Genomic DNA, 22,097 nt, shown 5'->3' on the forward strand with positions numbered 1-22,097 from the left:
AAGTGGTGGATGAAGTATAAAATGGATTGTCATTGAAAGTAATTAAACAAATAGGTATCTATACCAATTTGTTTGTTATAGTTAAATCATGATTATATTAATTTTCATACATTTTCATGTTGTTATCTTTATAACCTAATTTAATTTATATTTGTAAATACATTATTTTGTAAAACTCATTTTTTAATAATACTTAATTGATTAATAGACAACTAAAATATGCATTTTAAAAAAGAATGAACTATTCATCAATTGTGTAACCTGAAGAATTGTTGGAAACACTTTGTTTTGGGTTTGACTTTCAATCTAAGTAGTGCCCCACCCCTAACAAAGTTGCAACTTGCAAGGTTGCCCCTTAGAAAACTGTTTTCTTTCAAGTAAAAATCATAACATGTAAGACTAACATTTAATCCACTAGTTATATAAATAGTGCAAATTTTTATCAAATCCCTATTGCTTGTACTCCCCATGGCACTTACTTTGATGTGTGTGTTGGGATGTAATAATGTTACTCTTAAATCTAATGATAAATCACCAAAATGATGACTTTTAGAATAAATTTATTAAGTATAATATCGAATGCCGTAAAAAATTTGATATATCCTTATTGGATATCAATTGGTTTTTAAACGAGATAATTAAAATTTGATTCAATAATTTATATCAGAATCAAAGATCATAAGATTCTGAGTTCATACTTTCTTCGATAAGTTTCCAAAATGTACTATGCAAACAGCTAAAATGCCTAGGACCATAAGTAACCCTAATCAATAAGTGGGGAGGAGCATGAAAGAGTGGTCCTCCTTATCTTATGTGTAGAAGACATCTATAGAAAATAAAATAGGGCTAGAGGACATCTTGTTACCACTAGAAAGGAGAACCTTTTGCAAACATGGAGATCAATTTTATTTTATTATTTTTTACAATGTGAGGTCATGTTTTGAATCTCTTAATCAAATATCTCTTATATTTATAACATATTTTAACTTGTATTTGTATATCAACACACAAGCATTGTAATATTAAAATCATAAAATATCAGATTTGAAATCAATGACCTTTTCTTCTAAATTCATAATGTTATGTTTGAATATCGGAGAATTTGAAGGAAAAAGCAAAAAAAAAAAAAAAAAAAGAGAAAAAAATATAAATTTAAAATTTATAAATTATTTTTATATATTGCTTCAAACTCATTTAACTTATGTTAATCTTTTTATTTAAGATTAAATAATTTATATTATATATATATATATATATATATATATATATATATATATATATATATATATATATATGTTTCTAATTAATTTTAATTATTTTTACTATTTTTTTTATAGTAGAATCAAATATAAAAAAATATTTTTCTAAATAATTTTGTTTTTCCTTTAAGCCAATGACCAAGACAGCAAATGGCTTGGCGGTAACAGTTAAATATTTATTTTAAGTAGTAATAAATGAATAAAAAGTACTTTTAATCTAATGACAACCAAGGGATTCTTCACTTTTACATGAGAACGTGGTTGCCTCTCTTGGCCATGAATTGGCTCAACCCCTATTAAATTTAAGGAAAAATGTATACGAAAGAAAACAAAAATAAAATAAAATAAAATATAATTAAAAAATTATTTTAATATGCTATCTCATAAATAAAATTATAGCCAATAAATTATTTTAATATATTACTTTATAATCATTTAATTTATTTTCTCTTTTATAAAAATCAAATAATTTGAAAATAAATAAATTTTCAACAAATTTTAATTATATTATCTTGGTACTTTCCGAAAAGAAAAAATAATCTAATAGCATCCGACTTGCTTTCTCATTTCACATCGTTCATATGTTTTTTCTTTTATCCACTTTCCACGCTTTAATATCACGTCGTTCACATTGCTTCATAATCCAACTATCAACTATCAACTACCAACTACCAACCACCCTTATGCCTATATATTTGTCAATTTGGCATTAACTCACAATCAATTATTGTTGAAACTTAAGACCTAAATTTTCTTTGAACTTTGCCATCTAAACCTCAATAGCCACTTTAGGTGACCAAACTTATGTCGTATGGATTCACATTTTTTTTTCTTTTTTCTTTTCTTTTTTTTTTCAAAATGAAAACCACAAATATTGGACGCTTTATTTTATTTTCTTTCATGTCTAAAAAATATTTCTAAAATTTAAATTATAAAATAAAAAATATAATAATATGATATCCCATATCAAATAAGAAAAAAAAATTTGGACTCCTCTTAATCAAATCGGGTATGAAATTGATATAATGAGACATTATATGGATATGGGATGGATGATTGTGATATTTCAATATATAGAAACTATTTTTTTAAATGTGGTTATTATCTCACATTTTTTTTAATTAAATGTTTATATTTTTTGATAGGGCGTAAGAAATATATTTTTATTTACTTAAAATTTTAAAAATATCAAAACTATTTGTGTTTTCAATAAAATTATTTTTAAATATAAATCAATAATATTATTAAAATAATTAATATTCATTTGGATGCACTTTCCATTTTTATTTTTAAAAATAAAATAATACATTTTATATAAAAAAAATACAACTTAAAATTTAAGCATTCTCATATTTTATATAAAACTATTACTATTTTTTTTAATTTTTTTTAAAATAGATAATTCATGGAAACGGACACTTTTCATTTCTTCCATTGCTAAAAACAAAAATTAAAATCATTTTATTATTAAAAAATAAATAAATAAATTATTTAATTACTAAAAATAGAAGAAAAAGAAAAAGGACCAAAGAAGGGCTTTGGTTTTCATGTGAAATCGGCGCCTTGACTAACGGCGCAATTTAAGATTGAACGCGCTTGCTCCGGTCGACCGACGCTAAAATTAGCGTGTATTGACTACTTGTGTGGCCACTTGTTTTTATTCGTGGCGCATTCAGAAGAATAAGCTTGATGACAGGGAAATTTGAATTTAAAAATTATTTTTAGCTCTAACGACGAGATCTGTTTTTATGACATGTTTCAAACACATCCTTTCTTTTTTTTTTTTTTTTTTTTTTTTTTCCTTTTCTATTTTATAAAACAGTATCTTTAATCAATAAATGAAATATATTAATGAATTCAAAATTTTAAAAGTCTGTTTGATAATTTTAAGAAATGCTTATAATATTTTTAACATTTAAAGATTTTTATCTTTTAAATATTAAAATGGTAAAAAACGCTTTTTAAAATTATTGTCAAACACATTCTAATGATGTATTTAACAAAAATTTTAGAAGATGTTTTTAATTTTTTAACACTTTAATAATTAAAAATTGTAATTATTAAAAATGTCATAAATGTTTTCTAAAATTATTATTAAACGGACTTTAAATTTAATCAATTTTATAAAAGAATTACTAATCAAAATGATATCTTCATATATTAATTAACTAGTGTACCTACTCCCAGAAAAATTAGTAGTTTGTTAGAAAAAATTGGTAAAGGAAATAAGTCAATTGTTTATAGAGAGGATAAATAGCCTATAAATTTATTTTTGATTTATTATTATTATTAATAAAAGGATATAAATTGGTGACTCTTTTTTTTATTTGAAATTAATTAATTAATCATTTTATTTGAAATAAAAATTGAAGCAAAAGAGAACAAATAAAATGGTTATTAGGTGTTTCTTTTTATATTAGCTATTATTATATATTAAGAAAAATATTAGCCTATAAATCAAACAAGTATTAGAAAATGGATAAAAGTATGAAAATTTTTAATTTTTTTATTTTGTTTACCGTGGAAAATATAAAATAATACAGTATAATGACAAGTTGTCTTATTTGGGAGCTACTCAAGAAATCCTCACCCGTATTCTAACAAGTTGCTAATAAACTCCCAACCGTTTCAATAACTCCTTTCTCCTAATGAGTAAAAATGAATTCAAAAAATATCTACAAAAAATTATTTTTAAAATGAGAAGCTATTCAAATGATTTGCAAGATTTGACCTATGGATTTACTCCAACAAATGAAAACACCATTATGATATTTTACCATAGAGTTCATCCTTTATCCCGACAAGATAACTACCAAACAACTCAACCTTCAATAATGCATGACCACTTTTCAATGAGGTGAAGATTCTTTTATAGATGTGACCAAACAAGAAGACTAATTTCTTCACAAGATAATGGAATACCACCAAATAATTCTAGATGAAAATGAAATATAGCAAAAAAAAAATTATTAGACATCCATCTTTTACGAAAGGGACACTCTTTCACGAGACACTAAATAACAAAAAGATAAAAGTAAGAAATTTTAAATATTTAGAAGACGGACTTGAATTCATTTGAAATCAATCTCATCAATTACAGAAGAAGACTCAAGTTAAGACCTTTATTTGTTTGCTTAAAGCATCAAAACCAATCATAGTAATTCAAATTTAATTACAAGTGCAATTCACAAGTTAATTAATTAATTATTTATTTTGTTTTGTTTATATTAGTTAGTTTGTTCAAATTATTAAGTTGGTCTCGTGTGTTATATCCTTTGGTTGATAATTTTGGGATTTATTAATTTTCAATTCTTTATGAAGTTTGAATATATTTTCTAATTCTTCTATAGTTGATTTTGAAGGATTGTCTTATGAAGTAATAGTTTTAGAAGAAGGAGCGGATATTTCTATCTTTTTTTCTAATTTTTTCATGAGTTCATTAAGAAGTGGATCAATTGAAGTGGTTTTTAATTTTATTAATTAATTTTTAGGGATTTAAAATAATTTTCTTGTTTGAGGGGGGCTTCTTGAATTTGAGATTTAGGGGGTGAAAGTCTTGGGAATTCATTTTCTCTACCAAATGATCTTGGAATATTAGGTTGAAAATTTACTTCTTAAATTCTTACTTCTTAATTTATGTTTCTTGCAGAAATGTAATTGAAGAAAGATTTTAAGGATGAAGCTTTGACCGAACTTCTCTATTGTACCAAAATATTTAACCTTTTTACGTAGCAACTTTGGTCAAGAAAAATTAGAGAAAAAGTCACTACGACTTTTATAGTACTCCGGGTATCGTCCTCAATGATTAACTTATGGAAATTGTCAATACTAGAATAAATAAATTGCTTTTGTTTAAATCCTAAAGTGAAAAACAATATGTGAATAATGTGAAACTAAGTAAAAGAAATTAAATTAATAACAAAATGAATATTGATTTTAAATTCGATTGATTCGAGTTTAGGGCTTTCCACAATCCAACCTAAGGTATAGAAATTAGAGAAAATAAGGGTCTTATAAGTAATATGATCTTAGGGTTTTGGGATCCTTGGTTGGTCACGATCAAGTTGAGTTCTATAACTCAAAATTGTATTCGAAACCTAGTTTTTCCTTTTTAAAACATATTCCTAAAACCATCAAATGAATGAGATTGATTAACAGTTTAAAATTTGACTTTTTAACCCTTCCTACTCCTTATAGCTTTGTTTTGGGGCAAATAATGATAGAGAAAACGAGGATAACTAATAATCAAGAATTACCAAGCATCACTAGTATCGAGTAATAACCTATTGTATCATTCCCTAAACAAACTCACAAGGATAGGATAAAAAAAATTGATAAATTTTCACCCAACCAATAATTAATCTCATTGTTATAATAATTTACCCATTGTCCTTATAGGTTTCCTAGCCCTTAGGTTTTCATGCTTCGAGCCCCAAGTTGGCTTTGTAGCCTCTCACGGGGGTGATGTCACATTCACGATCCATAATAGGGTAAAAGTCCATAATTTGAATAAAAAAAAAACTAAAAACAATATATTTAATAAATAAGAAAAAGAAAAGTTCTTGTCTCCTTCCACCTCCAATGTCAAAGTCTCTGGAAAAATATCCAAGATCTCCAAAACCTAGAACAAAGAGAGTTTATATAATATCATCAATTACCTAACATGTGACACACTCTCATTGACCACTTATTGCAAAATAATTACCTAAAAATGATAAAATAATAATAATAATAATCATAATAAAATGGTGATTTCTAGTTATGTGGGGTCCACTTAGGGGGGATGGAGTGCCCTAGATGCAATTCCTGAGGTAAGGAAGGTGAAACATCAAAGTGGCAATGGGTGAATTCAAAATTGGTGTCATTTCGAAGTGGATTTCGAATTCATAAGTTGGATTTTGAATTCATAAGTTGAATTTCGAAATGACCCTGTAGCTTGGTTCAATTGTCTTCAAATGGCCATAACTTCTTCATTTCAGCTTTGATTTGTATACTATATGAAGTGTTGGACTCCTGACTTCCCAAGCTTCAAAATGATATATAGTATGTATAAAATGGACTCTGGGAAGTGCTCCAAATTTGTTCTCAAGTTCAGAGTATATATTGCCATAAGATTTTTGAGTTACAAATTTCCATGCAACTGAATCTTGCTTCATGCCTCATTTCCCATATTTTTTTTTGCCTTCTTTCTTACTTCATAATGGTCATTTCTCATCTTTCAAACTCATGATATCCTTGTCTTGCCTTTTCTTATGGTCCATGAGTTTTGACTCACTTATTTCTTCATTTAGCCTTTTCTTAATCTTTCAAAATCTAAAATGATTCAACTTGCACCATTTTCTTCCCTTAAACTTGAGATAAGTCTCCAAAGTACAAATTAAACTCATGACTAGGGCCTTAGCATTGATTTAGGTCAAGTTGGGTGATTTGAATGTCCTTTGGTGCACAAATCATATTGAATATGTGCCATTAGAGCACATATTTTGGCTCCAATCAAGCTTTTGATTGATACCATTTTATTAGATCATAACAAAATCAAATAATTAAAATAAGAGTATTTAAAAGAGACAAATTAAAATAAAAAACTAATTAAAAGACAAAGCAAATTTAATAATTTGAACAAATTAACTAGTATAAACACAAGAAAATAAATGTTTTTGAACAAAACAAAATAACTAATTAATTAACAAACTTGTAAATTACACTCGTAATAAAATTTGACTTAGAATGATTGTTTAAGATCTTTGAGTGGACAAATTAGGGTCTTTAAAATTTAGATTCATAAGAGAAAGAAGTAGAAGCCAACAAGTTTATAAGAAAATCTCTATGATATTTTCGTTAATGTCCTTTGAGAAAATAAGACTAAACTTAAATGAGAAAAACAACTAAGAAGGGGGTCAATTAGGTTTTTAAAAATTCTTTTTGAACATAACAAATTCAAGTACAATAGAAGCAAATATAAAGAGATAAAGTTAGAGAAATCAAACTCAGATTTTGTAGTGGTTCGACACTTCCTTGCCTACGTCCACTCTCCTCAAGCTCCTAATCGAGTGAGGGTTCTACTAACTTGAAGCTTTAACCAAGCTTCTAATCTCCTTTACACTTGAATTCCGGCTCCAATGGGTTCTTTCACAATCTCTTCAAGATTCAACTCACTTGAAGACTCTAATACTCAATTTATAAGAATAAATTTCTCTCAACCTAGCTCAATAATGGCTTAAATATAAATCAAAGCTAGGATGAATCACAAAGGTGCACTAAAGGTTATGCAAGTGAAGATTTAATGCACCAAGAAAGAAATGAAAGCTTTTAAGGCAAGAACAAGTGGGTAGACAAATAAATGCAAGTGTTCTCTTGCTCATAAATGAAGTAGAACTTTCTATTTATAGGTTTTTAACCTTGGGAGCCAAGAAAAACAAAAGGCAACCTCAACCGGTCGAGTTGGGGGTCGACCGGATCACTAGCCGTTGGAGCATTTAATGCTTTGGCAGGTTACCGTTGCTTTGATTAGACCTCGACCGAAGGTCGACTGGGAAAGAAGATGCCTCAATTGGGAAGATAAATCTATTGGAAGAGAGAGAGAGAGAGAGAGAGAGAGAGAGAGAGAGAGAGAGAGAGAGTGTGTGTGTGTGTGTGTGTTTTTTTTACACTCCTCGATAGGGCAAAGGAAATTGGTCAACTGGTATCCTGGCAAGTTGAGCCGGTTGGCCCAGTGTCTTGACCGGTTCAACATTTTGACCCTGAAAACCTATCTTTTTTTGGTATTTTCTCTTCTAATACTTAGGCAAGGTCTTTAGGTAAATTAATATGCCAAGTTTGAAACGTTTTGCCTAAGGTACATTTGAGAAAACTCGGTTTTTAGTGAAATTGTAACTTTAAAGAATAAACCGAGTTTTCCAAAGATGCATGAAATGATATGTAAAACCTAAATGCACCCATGCATTCATCTTACATTTGTTTCATATGATTAAAGGGCTTCCAAAAGTCTTGATCTTGCATCCATTAGGTCTTTTGATGAATTTCCAAATTAATACCTGAGATTCTTTACAATTCAAACCAATTAGTAACTTAACCATGGTTTGTTAGCATCAAAACCTGATTATGAGAACCCTTGGGCTAACACCCTCTTTAATGAGCTTGAGTCTTCTTTCACAAAAGCAATTAGGAGTAATTGAGTATTCAAAGACATGCAAAATAGGAAAAACAAATTGGGCGCTCAAATGTCTAATAGGGGCCACTTAAGCGCCAACATGGAGGCACTTAAGTGTCTTGTGTATTTTTCTCCATATTTTTCAAAATTGTGTTTTTCCTAAATGGTTACAACTAAAGAACTATGATCTAGGTATAAAAAAGTTTTTAAAAATTTAATTTGGGTGTACATATACAACCTTGAAAATTCAAAGATATCATCGTTATGCCCTAGTTACAAAACTTCAACATCAAGTTCAAGTGCATAGAATCTTCAAAATCCTTTTAGGGATAAAAAACAAATATATGAGTTGTCAAGCCACAATATGGTTTTGAGGTAGTCCATTAAGGAGCATGATGGAGTATTGTATCTTGGTCATGAAGAACATGTAGAGGTGTTTGATCAGTATAACGCTTATGGAAAGAGACACTTAGGTTAGGTAAAATTACATTTTTTTTTTTCTAGAATAGACTCATAATTGTTGTATCTATAGAGGTTGAGATAATCTTTAGGTGATCTTTTGGGTATCTTCGATATTCAATCAGTAATTAGATTTAGTTTGAATTATTAAAATTGGTATAATTTTTTCAATGGTTAATCTAAAATTAGCAACAAAATCTCATCGATTAATAAGGATGATAATTGAATCAATTTAAACAAATCTAAAAGTTATTGACTTAAGAAAATTCATTTGGATGTATAATTTTAGAGTACTATGTATTCATTCTAGTCTTGATAGTTCTTTGATCAAGAACACAAACATATAATGAAAATAATTTATATATGGTATCTCATTTGCATTAGACAAGCTCTTATTTTTTTCTAAACTACTTTTATAGTACTTCGGGTTTTTTAAAAGATTATCAGGAGCATTTAAATTATTTTGTCGTGTGAATGTAACGTAAAAAGTATTCTTGATTTGAAAAGTTTGAAATAGACATGGGAATAAAGTTGGTTTTTCTCTCTTAATTTCCACATAAAACAAAAATAGAACAAATGAAACTTTGTCTTGTTAGGTGGGAAAGAAAATTATGGGAAAAAAAGAGAAAATTGTAAGTGGAATGATTTGTCACTAAAAATTGACTTTTAGAGTTTGTTTATTTTGTTCTTTTTTTTTTCTTTTAAAATAAGAATGTTATATTTGTAACATTTAAACTTGATCGTTAAAATCAACATAATAAAATCCAATCATGAATGCTAATATTAAAAATGATAAAAAAAAATGTAATTAAAGACAATGTAAATATTAGCTTAATTTTTTAAATGACATTACAAATAATAAAAAATGTAATTAAGACAATTTAAATATTGATTTTTAAAATAATTTTATTGTAATCTATTAGGATTTAGTTTGTGGAACCATTTTCCATACCATTTTCAAGTAGTAGCTATCTTTTGTTTAGATTAATATAAGAGTTGTAGTGATTTTAGGAAACGTTCCCATCTTTTCTAAGCTTGAAAGTTTTTATCTTTCAAGTATTAGAAAAGTTAAAAATGCTTTTTGAAATCATTGTCAAAATGTATTTTAAGGCCTTACCTATTTTTTCTAGTTCTTGCAATAGATTAAGTATTGAATTAGATAAGATGGAGACATCTTATGGATTATTTGAGGGCCTATTTGGAACAATGGCGATGAAAATGAAAAATGAAAAATGAAAATTCCATTTCATTTCTCATTCTTATTTTTTGTAAAACTTGGTTCATCCATAATTTCCATTGATTTTTTTTAAATGTTTTTTAGAATTGCAATTATTTAATGCATGAAACTTTTTAAAAACTTGAGAATAGCTTTTTGAAGTCTAAAATCTTTTCACTTAAAATATTTAAAGGAAATTTCTTTATGATATGAAAAGAGGCTTCAAAATTGAATCTTCCCATAATTTTGAATGGTTTTTCCTAAAGATATATAGAATGGTAAAAAAATAAATAATGGTAGAAAATCAAACGCAACTCATAATAATTATGGAGACTTCCAATCAAAATGAATTTATACAGTCCATATTTTCAAATTTTATACATAATATTCATGAATTTCAAACATCAATAAAACAACTTGTAATTGTAATTAACAAATTTAAATCATAAAATTAATAATTATTTTATCTACATTATAAAATTCATTTCAAGAAAGTTTTTTGGGGCCCATTATAATACTGAATTAACACATATCGAAAAATGATAATAACAAAAAATGTCACATATATATTTTAGGTATTATACTTTGTACCTTGATTTGATTCCATTGCTTTGTACATCAATCTCATTTATTTATACCCCTATCTAATGATTAAAGTTTTACCATTTATTTTGAATGACCATATCACATTTTCGGTATGCCGATTTTTCACGTTTATAATAGTGATAATAGAGGAGGAATGGGAAAAAACAAGTATGGGATGGGCTCATGTATAATACATGATCTCTAAACTCAGAGATCCTGGCTCATTATTAACCCACTTGGGATGGGCTGGTTCTTGGTCCAGCCCAATAACTTAGTTAGGTCCAATGAGAACTTTCAAGCAGCTTTCCCAAGTTCAAGAAGAAAACTTTCTAAGTTGCAATCGGTGGTTTGGAAAGAGTGTAATTTTTACATTTAAAAATAGATAAAGTTTGTTGCCAACGTGTCATTGGATTTTATGTTGGTAAAACTATATTTTAAAAATAATTTTATCAAATAAATTTTCATATTTTTGAAAATTCTAATTAAATAAAAATGCTTTCACAATATAACATTTGAAAAAAAAAACATTAATCTATATGTTTTTTCAAAATTCAAGTTTGAAAATAGTTTTTTAGGAAGTATTTTCTATTTAACTTTGGTTTTAAAAATTGTTTTTAAACAAAAAGGCCAAATAATGCTATAACTTTCTAAGTTACACCACCAAACAATCTTCTAGATTTGATACTATTTTTGTATGCTAAATAACCTAAGCTCTTGACTTCTTCCTAATACCTTGATTTACATTTTTTTTTTTCTTCCGGCTAAGAATTTTTAGCATTTAAGATGAGTATAGTTTTTTTTTTTTTTTTTTTTTTTTTTTTTTTTTTTTTTTTTAAATTTATAAATGAATTTTCATGTTTATCTTAATCTTATGGACCTTGACTTAGTGCCAAGTCATGGTCTTTCTATCCACATTTTTTTTTCTCTTTTTTGTCGAAGTCAAGGTCTTCAATTAAGACACTTGGTTTTTGTGGTAAGGCAAGGTATCAAGTCATTTTTCACTCAATTAGTATTTAATATAATACAACTCATATAATATTAAAAACAAAGAAAAATGAGGCTATCATTGTCATTACTTAAATCACCTTCTATATATTTTTGTTGAATTGAAAAAGCAAGAGAAACAAGAAAGAAGTTTCAAGTAAGGTTCAACTCCACTAATATTGATAAGTTATTTTTAATATGTTTTTCTATCTAATTCTTCTAACTCTCTTACAGGTGATTTTGGTTCTCGCCAATCAAAGTAAGGTTGATTTATGAGATGATTATAATTGTTTTTCTTAGTATATATTTACATATGCAATTAGTAGATCTTTTTAGACTAGTGACATTTGTTAAATGTGTTGTTTAAAATAAATTCTTCATGTTGATACAATTGTCTTTTAAATTTGGTCAATTTTTTTCATTTTTATGTTAGACATAAAACTTTAATTTAATTCAAGAAAATGCTGACTACATGTTGGAATTCAATTTTTACAGGTGCTCCCTACTAGAGAATTGAATATTTACATGGAGAGAATTTCAATTCTTGGTTTCATTTTAGTTATTCTCTATTTCATAACAATAGAACTTGCATATAATGGTCATACCCATATCAACAATGATGTTCAATGTGAACAAAAGGCTCTTATTGACTTCAAAAGTGGTCACAAAGATCCCAACAACAGGCTTTCATCATGGAAATGAAACAATTATTGCTCCCGACAAGGAATTAGTTGTGAAAATGGCACAAGATTTGTCATTTCAATTAATCTTCATAACCCTTATCCTCCTAAGAATGTATATGAGAACTAGAGCTCTATGAACTTGAGTGGAGAAATTAGTCATTTGTTAATAAAACTCAAGTCTTTGAAATATCTAGATTTGAGTTTCAACTCATTCAAAGCCATGTCAATTCCTCAATTTTTTGGGTCTCTGAAGAATTTAATATATATAAACTTATCAAGTGTTGGGTTTAGTAGAGCAATTCCTTCAAATTTAGGGAATCTTTCTAACTAGAAATATCTCAATCTTTCTTTTAAGTATCCTATCTATATGAATTTTGGATATTCTAATGATTTATTTGTTCAAAATATTGAATGGATGACTGGTCTTGTTTCCTTGAAGTATCTTGGTGCAAAACATGTTAACCTTTCATTAGTAAGAAGTTAATGGATTGAGGTGCTAAACAAGCTTCCAATTTTAATTGAGTTGCATCTAGATAGTTGTAGCCTCTTTGGCTCAATTCCATCTCCAAGCTTTGTTAATTTTACTTCACTTGTTGTTATAGCCATCGATGTCAACGAATTTAATTCCAAGTTTCCTAAATGGCTTTTAAATGTCAGCAATCTTGTATCCATTGATATAAGTTACAATCAATTACATGGGAGAATTCCACTTGGTTTTAGTGAGCTACCCAATTTGCAATACTTAGATCTCTTGGAATTTCAATCTCAGGGGCAGTATCTTTCAATTGTTGAGGAAAAGTTGGAAAAAGATAGAAGTTCTAAATTTGGCTCAAAATGAATTACATGGTAAGCTTCTTTGTGTTAATATAAAAATTGATATTTCTTTGTTGATATGTTAATGTATAGTTAAATATAGTTCATAATTGTGTATATGAGTGTTGAATATGTATCAATATACTAATATCGAATAATCACTATATTTGGTTCACTCGTTGGAAACAAAATTCTTCTTATTAAAAAAAATATTATTTTTAATTGTAAAATTCTTAGAAGGAAATTTAGTTTCTTTTTTATCAGGAGCATTTAAATTATTTTGTTGTGTGAACGTAACCTAAAGAATATGCTTGATTTGATAAGTTTGAAATAGACATGGGAATAAAGTTGGTTTCTCTCTCTTAATTTCCACATAAGACAAAAATGGAACAAATGAAACTTTGTCTTGTTACTTGGGAAAGAAAATTATGGGAAAAAGAGATAAAATTGTCAGTGGAATGATTTCTCACTAAAAATTGACTTCTAGAGTTTGTTTCTTTTTAAAAGAAGAATATAATATTTGTAACATTTAAACTTGATTGTTAAAATCAACATCATAAAATCAATGCTTATATTAAAAAATATATATATGTAATTATAAACAATGTAAATATTAGCTTAATTTTTTAAATGACATTAGAAATAATAAAAAATGTAATTAAGACAATTTAAATATTAAATTTTAAAATAATTTTTCAGTAATCTATTTGGATTGAATTTGTGAAACCAATTTCCACACCATTTTCAAGTGGTAGCTATCTTTTGTTTAGATTAATATAAGAGTCGTAGTGATTTTAGGAAACACTCCCATCTTTTCTAACACTTGAGAGTTTTTACCTTTCAAGTATTAGAAAAGTTAAAAACACTTTTTGAAATCTTTGTCAAAACGTATTTTAAGGCCTTATTTATTTTTTCTAGTTCTTGCAACATATTAAGTATTAAATTAGATAAGATGAAGACATCTAATGGATTATTTGAGGGCATGTTTGGAACAATGGCAATGAAAATGAAAAAAGAAAATTCCATTTCATTTCTCATTCTCATTCTTATTTTTTTGTAAAACTTGGTTCATCCATAATTTCCATTGATTTTTTATTTTAAAATGTTTTTTAGAATTGCAATTATTTAATGTATGAAACTTTTTAAAAACTTGAAAATATCTTTTTGAAGTCTAAAATCTTTTCACTTAAAATATTTAAAGGAAATTTATTTATGATATGAAAAGAGGCTTCAAACTCGAATCTCCCCATAATTTTGAATGGTGTTTTCTAAAGATATACAAAATGGTAAAAAATAAATAATGGTAGAAAATCAAAGGCGACTCATAATAATTATGGAGACTTCCAATCAAAATGAATTTATACCATCCATATTTTCAAATTTTATACATAATATTCATAAATTTCAAACATCAATAAAACAACTTGTAAACATAATTAACAAATTTAAATCATAAAATTAATAATTATTTTATTTACATTATAAAATTTATTTCAAGAAATTTTTTTGGGGGCCCGTTATAATATTGAATCAATACATATCGAAAAACGGTACTAACAAAAAATGTCACATATATATTTTAGGTATTATACTTTGTACCTCTATCTGATTCCATTATACATCAATCTCATTTATTTATACCTTTATCTAAAGATGTAAGTTTTACCATTTATTTTGAATGACCATATCACATTTTCGGTATGTCAATTTTTCGTGTTTATAATAGTGATAATAAAGGAGGAATGTGAAAAAACAAGTATGGGATGGGCTCATGTATAATACATGATCTCTAGACTCAAAGATCCTGGCTCATTATCAACCCACTTGTGTGGTGGGTTGGTTTTTGGTGCAGCCCAATAATTTAGTTAGGCCCAATGAGAACTTTCAAGCAGCTTTCCCAAGTTCAAGAAGGAAACTTTCTAAGTTACAGTCGGTGGTTTGGAAAGAGTGTAATTTTTACATTTAAAAATAGATAAAGTTTGTTGCCAATGTGTCATTGGATTTTATGTTGGTAAAACTATATTTTAAAATAATTTTATTAAATAAATTTTCATATTTTTGAAAATTTTAATTAAATAAAAATGCTTTCATAGTATAACATTTGAAAAAAAAAAATTAATCTATATGTTTCTTCAAAATTTAAGTTGGTAAATATTTGACTCATGATTAAGAGTTGTATCAGAACAATTTTAAAAATTATATTTAATTTTTAAACCCTATATTTAGTTTTTTTGCATGGATTGAAAATAGAGTTTTATAATCTGTTTGATGATTATGTTTGAAAATAGAAAATAGTTTTTTTTAAATTAAATTTAAAAAACAAATTATAATTTGTTGTTGAAACATATTTCTAAAATCAAATTTAGGTGTTTTGGGTTTGTTTAGGAATATTTTTGAAAATGGTTTAATTTATTTTTTAGAATAAAAGTTTGTATGAAAATTTGGAATATTTTAAATATTTTTTTATGATCTTAAATATTTTTTTTAAATAACTGTTATCTTTAAAATGATAGACATAAATAATCTAAGCATACTCATAACAATCCTTAAATAGCAATTAGATCATAAGCGGAATTGAAAACAAATAAAAAAATGTACCTCCCGCCATTGCCATTATTATAGGTTAAAACAGTGTTTTCAATTTTTCAGGTTTCAGGTGCTTCTAAACCTTTCTCAACCTCCACTTAGATGGTGTTTTTTAAGACTGAAAGAGTTTGAAGGCTTAGGGAACCCTACCCTTTAGTGCTCTGCCATTTTTTAAAGACTCTCTCCATCACTAAGTTTGCTTCGAGCGTGCACATTGTCAAAAGACAACTTTGTTGTCCACACTTCTTTCTTTATTTAAGCCCACACTTCTTTCCTTATTTTAGCCCACAATTGTTTCCTTATTTCTTTATTTATTATTTTGTACAGTTAGCATACATTATTTGACAAATTATAGTTTACATGTATAGGGCTAAAATCATGCGGGAATTTATTTGCTTTCCATGTATAGCATTCTTGTAAAGTTTATATATAATATACAAAACTCAAGGTCAAGGTATTTGGCCATTCACACAATATTTTGACATGGTATCAGAACAAGGTTGCTAATTTTTCTTCCCTCAAATTCTTTTCTATCATCTTGATTTCGAAGTTGCCTCTCGTGTCTTTCGATCAAGTCTGTGTTGATCCGTGCTGCACCCAACCACAACCATTTTTCTCAGTATTTATATGGTTGTCGTGTGTCAGTTTTCTTCTGGGAGTTTTTTTGGCCCATCATTTTGTCTTGAGTTCTATTTATTTTCTATGAATTTCGCACCTGTGTGTGTTAAGTTTACAGGCACAAATTATTCTACCTGGGCATTTTAGTTTGAACTTTTCCTCAAGGGAAAAGACCTTTGGGGTCATATTGATGGCACAGATGTTGAAAAACCATCCACTCTTGACAAATGTCAGGATGTTGGGTCTTCTCTTTCATGGGTTGTGCTTGATGCACACACCATGTCCTGGCTTCTTGGTTTAGTGGAGCCTCATATTGTCACCCACTTGCTGCCCCATCGCTCCGCTCAATCTATGTGGGCTTACTTGAAGAAAGTTTATTATTAGGATAACGATACTCATCGCTTTCGGTTAGAACATGCGATTGCCATGTTTCAACATGGTAGTCTTTCCATCCAGGACTACTACTCGGCATTCCTGACTCTTTGGCATGAATATGCCGATTTGGTTACAACGGATGTTCCTATTGCCGCTCTCTCAACTATTCAGACTATTCACGCGACTACTCGACGTGATCAGTTTCTTATGAAACTACGTCTGAAATATGAATATGTCCGCTCCTCTTTACTGAACAGATCTCTTGTTCCCTCTCTTGATATTTTTTTTGGTGAGTTACTTCGCGAAGAGCAACACCTTAGTACTCAAGCTATTCTAGAGCAATCTCATTGCAGTTCCGAGATGACAACTGTAGCTTATGCTGCCCAAGGACGCAGACCGCCTATGTATTCTAAAAACTTGCAGTGTTTCTACTGCAAGGAATATGGGCATATTGTTGCCACTTGTCCTAAGAAGTTTTGTTCTTATTGTAAGAAGAAGGGTAACATTATCAAAGAATGTCGTATTCGCTCCCAGAATTGTCAGGCCCAAGCATTTCAAACTTCGGTTATTGTCCCTCTTGTAGCAACTTCTGCAGCACACGACTCTCCTTCAATTGCGTGCTCTGTTCCTGCACCAGATTACTGCACCCCAGAAAATGGTGCAACGAATGTTAATTTCAGCATTATCAGTAATGGGGTTCCAAGGTAACAATTCTACTAAACTCTGGTACGTGGACTCGGGGGCCTCTAATCACATGACTAATAATCCCACCGTTTTGTGTCATGTTCGGCCCTACGCTGGTCAATTTTCCATTCAAACTGCCAATGGCAGCTTTTTGCCCATAGCTGCTATCGGTGATGCCTCTTCTAAGTTCACTGATGTGTTTCTTGCTCCTCAACTTTCCAAGAATCTTATTTCTGTTGGCAAATTAGTTGATAATAATTGTGCTGTTAATTTTTTTGGTAATGGTTGTGTTGTGTAGGACCAGGTAACGGGGGAGCCGATCGCAAAGGGACCTAAAGTGGGGCGCTTGTTTCCACTATTTTTACCTGTTCCGGATTTTTCTCCACTTTCTTCTATTAAGTCTTTTGCTTGTAATAATGTTTCAGATCTTAGTATGATGTGGCATTGTCGTTTAGGCCATCCCAATACTTAGATCTTATCTCATGTATTGAACTCTGATTTACCTAGTAATAAGGATAGTTCTTCTTTATCTCTTAAGTGTGATTCTTGCAAACTTGGTAAAAGTAAAACTCTTCCCTTCCCTTTGCATGCAAGTAGAGCATCTCACTGCTTTGATCTTATCCATAGTGATGTTTGGGGACCTTCCCTAGTTAGTTCACATGAGAAATTTAAATATTATGTGACTTTCATTGATGATCATAGCAGATTTACTTGGGTCTACTTTCTTCACTCTAAATCTGAGGTCTTTCGTACTTTCATTGAGTTTTTAGCGTATGTTGACAATCAATTTTCTACTTCTATTAAGACATTACGCACAGATTCCGGTGGTGAGTATTTGTCTATTGAGTTTCAAGCATTCTTGGCTTCTAAGGGTATTATTCATCAATGTTCATGTCCCTCTACTCCTCAACAAAATAGAGTTGCCGAACGCAAAATATTCATCTCCTAGATGTGGTACGTACTCTCTTGTTAGAATCTTCTGTTCCATCCATGTTTTGGGTAGAGGCTCTGAAAACTGCTACTCACTTGATTAATCGTTTACCTTCTCAAGTCCTACATATGGAGTCTCCCTATTTCCGCTTATTTGCTAAGCAACCTAGTTATGATCACCTTCGTATTTTTTGTTGTGTATGCTTTGTTCATTTACCTCCTCATGAGTGACATAAATTATCTACTCAATCTGTTCGATGTGCTTTCTTGGGATATAATATGTGTCAAAAGGGATTTGTTTGCTATGATCCTACATCACATCGTACACGTATTTCTAGGAATGTTATTTTCTTTGAAAATCAACATTTCTTTCTTGTATCCTCTTCTACTATGCCATCTTCTTCTACTGTGGTCCTTCCTTCCTTTGAGCAACAGTTCTCAGATCTTCATCTAGCTAGTTCTCACTTTCAACCAGGTATTGTGTATACTAGACGCTCCCGCCCACAGTCTATTTTGGTGGCTCACCCGATATCTAATCCTACCATACTCCAGATTCAGTCAATTGCAGCACCTCCAACACCTTTAGTACGTTGCTCTCCTCGAGTGTCTGTACCTCTGAATAGGTATGGATTTCCCTCTTCCAGTTCTGGCAATTCTAGTTCAGCCTTTACTGCTGCATTGTCCAATTTTGATATTCCCACATGCTACTCACATCCTGCCGAGCATGTTTGTTGGCGACAAGCTATGCAGGAAGAAATTGTCACTCTAGAGGCCAATCACACTTGGGACATTGAGCCCTATCCTCCCACTATTGTTCCTCTGGGTTGCAAATGGGTTTACTCAATCAAGGTCCGATCTGATGGAAGTTTGGATCATTACAAAGCTTGGCTTGTTGCACTTGGGAATAATCAGGAATATGGTGTCAATTATGAAGAGACCTTTGCTACTGTGGCTAAAATGACTACTGTTCGTCTGATTTTAGCTCTTGCTGCTTCCAGTGATTGGCCACTACATCAGATAGATGTCAAAAAATGTTTTTCTTCATGGGAATCTTAAAGGGTGTATTTATATGAAGCCACCCCCAGGATTGTTTCCTTCTCCGACTTCACATGTGTGTAAGTTTCGTTGCTCTCTTTATGGTCTCAAACAGGCTCCGAGGGCCTGGTTTGATAAATTTTGCACCACTTTATTACAATTTTCATTTAGGCAGAGCAAGTACGACACTTCCTTGTTTCTTCTGAAATCAGACATGGGTATTGTTGTTCTTTTGGTTTATGTTGATGATATTGTGATCACTGGTTCCGATTCTGCTTTACTTGGTCAACTCAAAACTCATCTCTCCGAGTCCTTTTATATGAAAGATCTTGGGTCTCTCACATATTTTCTTGGTCTTGAGGTGCATCATAGTCCCTCTGGTATTTCCTTCAATCAACATAAGTATGCGAGTGACTTGGTGGCTACAGCTGGTCTATAAGAGGCTACTTCTATTGATACTCCTATGGAATTAAATGTCAAGCTTAGCAAAAAGGAGGACGACTTACTTGCTGATCCCAGTTTATACATGAAGTTGGTGGGTAGCCTTGTTTATCTCACTATTACTAGACTGGACATTTCTTTTGCTGTACAGCAAGTCGGCCAGTTCCTTTAGACTCCTCGTCATCTTCATTTGGCTGCTGTCCGTATGATCATACGCTATGTTCAAGGCATTTCTACTCGTGGCTTGTTCTTCCATGCAAACAATTCTACTCGCCTTGTTGCTTATAGTGATGCTGATTAGGCTGGTTGTGCGGATACCCGTCACTCCATCACTGGTTGGTGTGTGTTTTTAGGTAATGCATTGATCTCTTGGAAAAGTAAGAAGCATGACAGAGTCTCTAAGTCATCTACGGAATCTGAGTATCGGGCGATGTCTCTTGCTTGTTCTGAAATCATTTGGCTTCGAGGTTTGCTTGCGGAGTTAGATTTTTCTGAGACCAATCCTACACCTCTACATGCCGATAATACAAGTGCTATTCAGATCACGACCAATCTGTCTATCATGAGCGCACAAAGCATATTGAAATGGACTATCACTCCATCCGTGAAGCCTTTGAAGCTCGTGTTATCACTCTTCCACATATTTTCACTGACTTACAAATTGCTGATATCTTCACCAAGGCTCTCCATCATCATCGACATTGCTTGCTAAGTAGCAAATTGATGTTTGTTGATCAACCTGCATCAATTTGAGGGAGGTTGTCAAAGGACAACTTTGTTGTCCACACTTCTTTCTTTATTTTAGGCCACACTTCTTTCCTTATTTTAGCCCACAATTGTTTCCTTATTTCTCCATTTATTATTCTGTACAATTAGCATACATTATTTGACATATTATAGTTTACATGTATAGGGCTAGAATCATGCGGGAATTTATTAGCTTTTATTTGCTTTCCATGTATAGCATCCTTAGAAAGTCTATATATAATATAAAAAACTCAAGGCTAAGGTATTCGTCCATTCACACAGTATTTTGACACACATAACATGGGGTAGTGATGCGAACATGGTTCCAAACATTAATCATCGTTCCTAAATTGATGGAATGAATGTGGACCACATTCTGAATCACGTATTCGATTTGATACCGAAGATCCAGGAGAAACAAAATCCCAACATTCTCCCACTTGGTCCATGTATTCCATCATTCACCGTAGCAAGAAACAAAACATATGAATCATGACAATAGGTCCTCTAAAATCAAGAATTATCTTCCATGTATCACAATGCATCATGTCTCTCAAACGCTAGCCCATATAACTTAATGAATAAACCCTAGGTTTATTTTAGGTCAAAACATTAATGATATTTCTCAATAAATGAATAAAAGTGTACATAAAGAAAATCAAATATGAGAAAACATCACAAATAGAGTTTCATTGAAAATAACATTCGTTCTTACAACGAAAATCACACAAAGGAACCAAGTCCCAATCTATCTACATGATCCTTAAATTTCAACGGTGGCATGCCTTTAGTCAAAGGATCAACAATCATCAATTCAGTGCTAACGTGTTCAATAACCACTGTTTTCTCTTTAACACGTTCTCTTATGGCTAAACACTTGATGTCGATGTGTTGGTTTCGACTACTGTTTTTGTTGTTCTTAATCATAAAAACTGCAACTGAATTGTCACAATATATTTTCAATGGCTTACAAATTGAATTGATGACTCTAAGCCCAGAAATGAAAATTTTTAACCATACACCACGCGAGGTAGCCTCAAAACAAGACATGAACTCAACCTCTATAGTGGAATTTGCAATCAAAGTCTGTTTTGCTCTTCTCCAAGAAATAGCTCCACCAACTAGCATAAAGGCATATCTTAAAGTTGATTTTCGCGAATCAATGCAACCAACGTAGTCTGAATCAGAGTAGCCAATCACTTCTAAATTATTAGTCCGTCTATACATAAGCATGTAGTCTTTGGTCCCTTAAAGATACTTCATCACCTTCTTTGCAGCTTTCCAATGGTCTATACCTGGATTACTTTGATATCTTCCTAACATCCCAACAACAAATGCAATGTCAGGTCTTGTGCAGACCTAAGCATACATCAAGCTTCCAACAGCAGAAGCATAAGGAATGTTATTCATTTGTTCCCGCTCAAGATCATTCTTCGGGTACTGGTCCAAATTGAACCTATCGCCCTTTACTATGGGAACCATACTAGGTGAACAATCCTTCATCCGAAATCTCTCTAAAACCTTGTTGATAT

At 30.3% G+C, this 22,097-nt stretch overlaps 1 protein-coding gene across 1 annotated transcript; it reads left to right on the forward strand.

Moving 5' to 3' along the window:
* The first annotated feature begins 19,591 nt into the window (after positions 1-19,591).
* On the forward strand, positions 19,592-19,990 carry LOC117921908 (uncharacterized mitochondrial protein AtMg00810-like). Its single transcript, XM_034839855.1, has 2 exons — positions 19,592-19,738; positions 19,859-19,990. Exons 1-2 carry the CDS (start codon positions 19,592-19,594, stop codon positions 19,988-19,990), a joined length of 279 nt encoding a protein of 92 aa, XP_034695746.1.
* The last annotated feature ends 2,107 nt before the right edge of the window (positions 19,991-22,097 follow it).

Source organism: Vitis riparia, chromosome 9, assembly GCF_004353265.1.
Source record: "Vitis riparia cultivar Riparia Gloire de Montpellier isolate 1030 chromosome 9, EGFV_Vit.rip_1.0, whole genome shotgun sequence".
In the NCBI taxonomy this organism is placed as follows: domain Eukaryota; kingdom Viridiplantae; phylum Streptophyta; class Magnoliopsida; order Vitales; family Vitaceae; genus Vitis; species Vitis riparia.

Coding starts and splice junctions, on each gene's coding strand:
- LOC117921908 (XM_034839855.1), top strand. CDS start 19,592: ATGGGTATTGTTGTTCTTTTGGTTTATGTTGATGATATTGTGATCACT. Junction 19,739..19,858: donor CATATTTTCTTGGTCTTGAG/GTGCATCATAGT, acceptor TTAAATGTCAAG/CTTAGCAAAAAGGAGGACGA.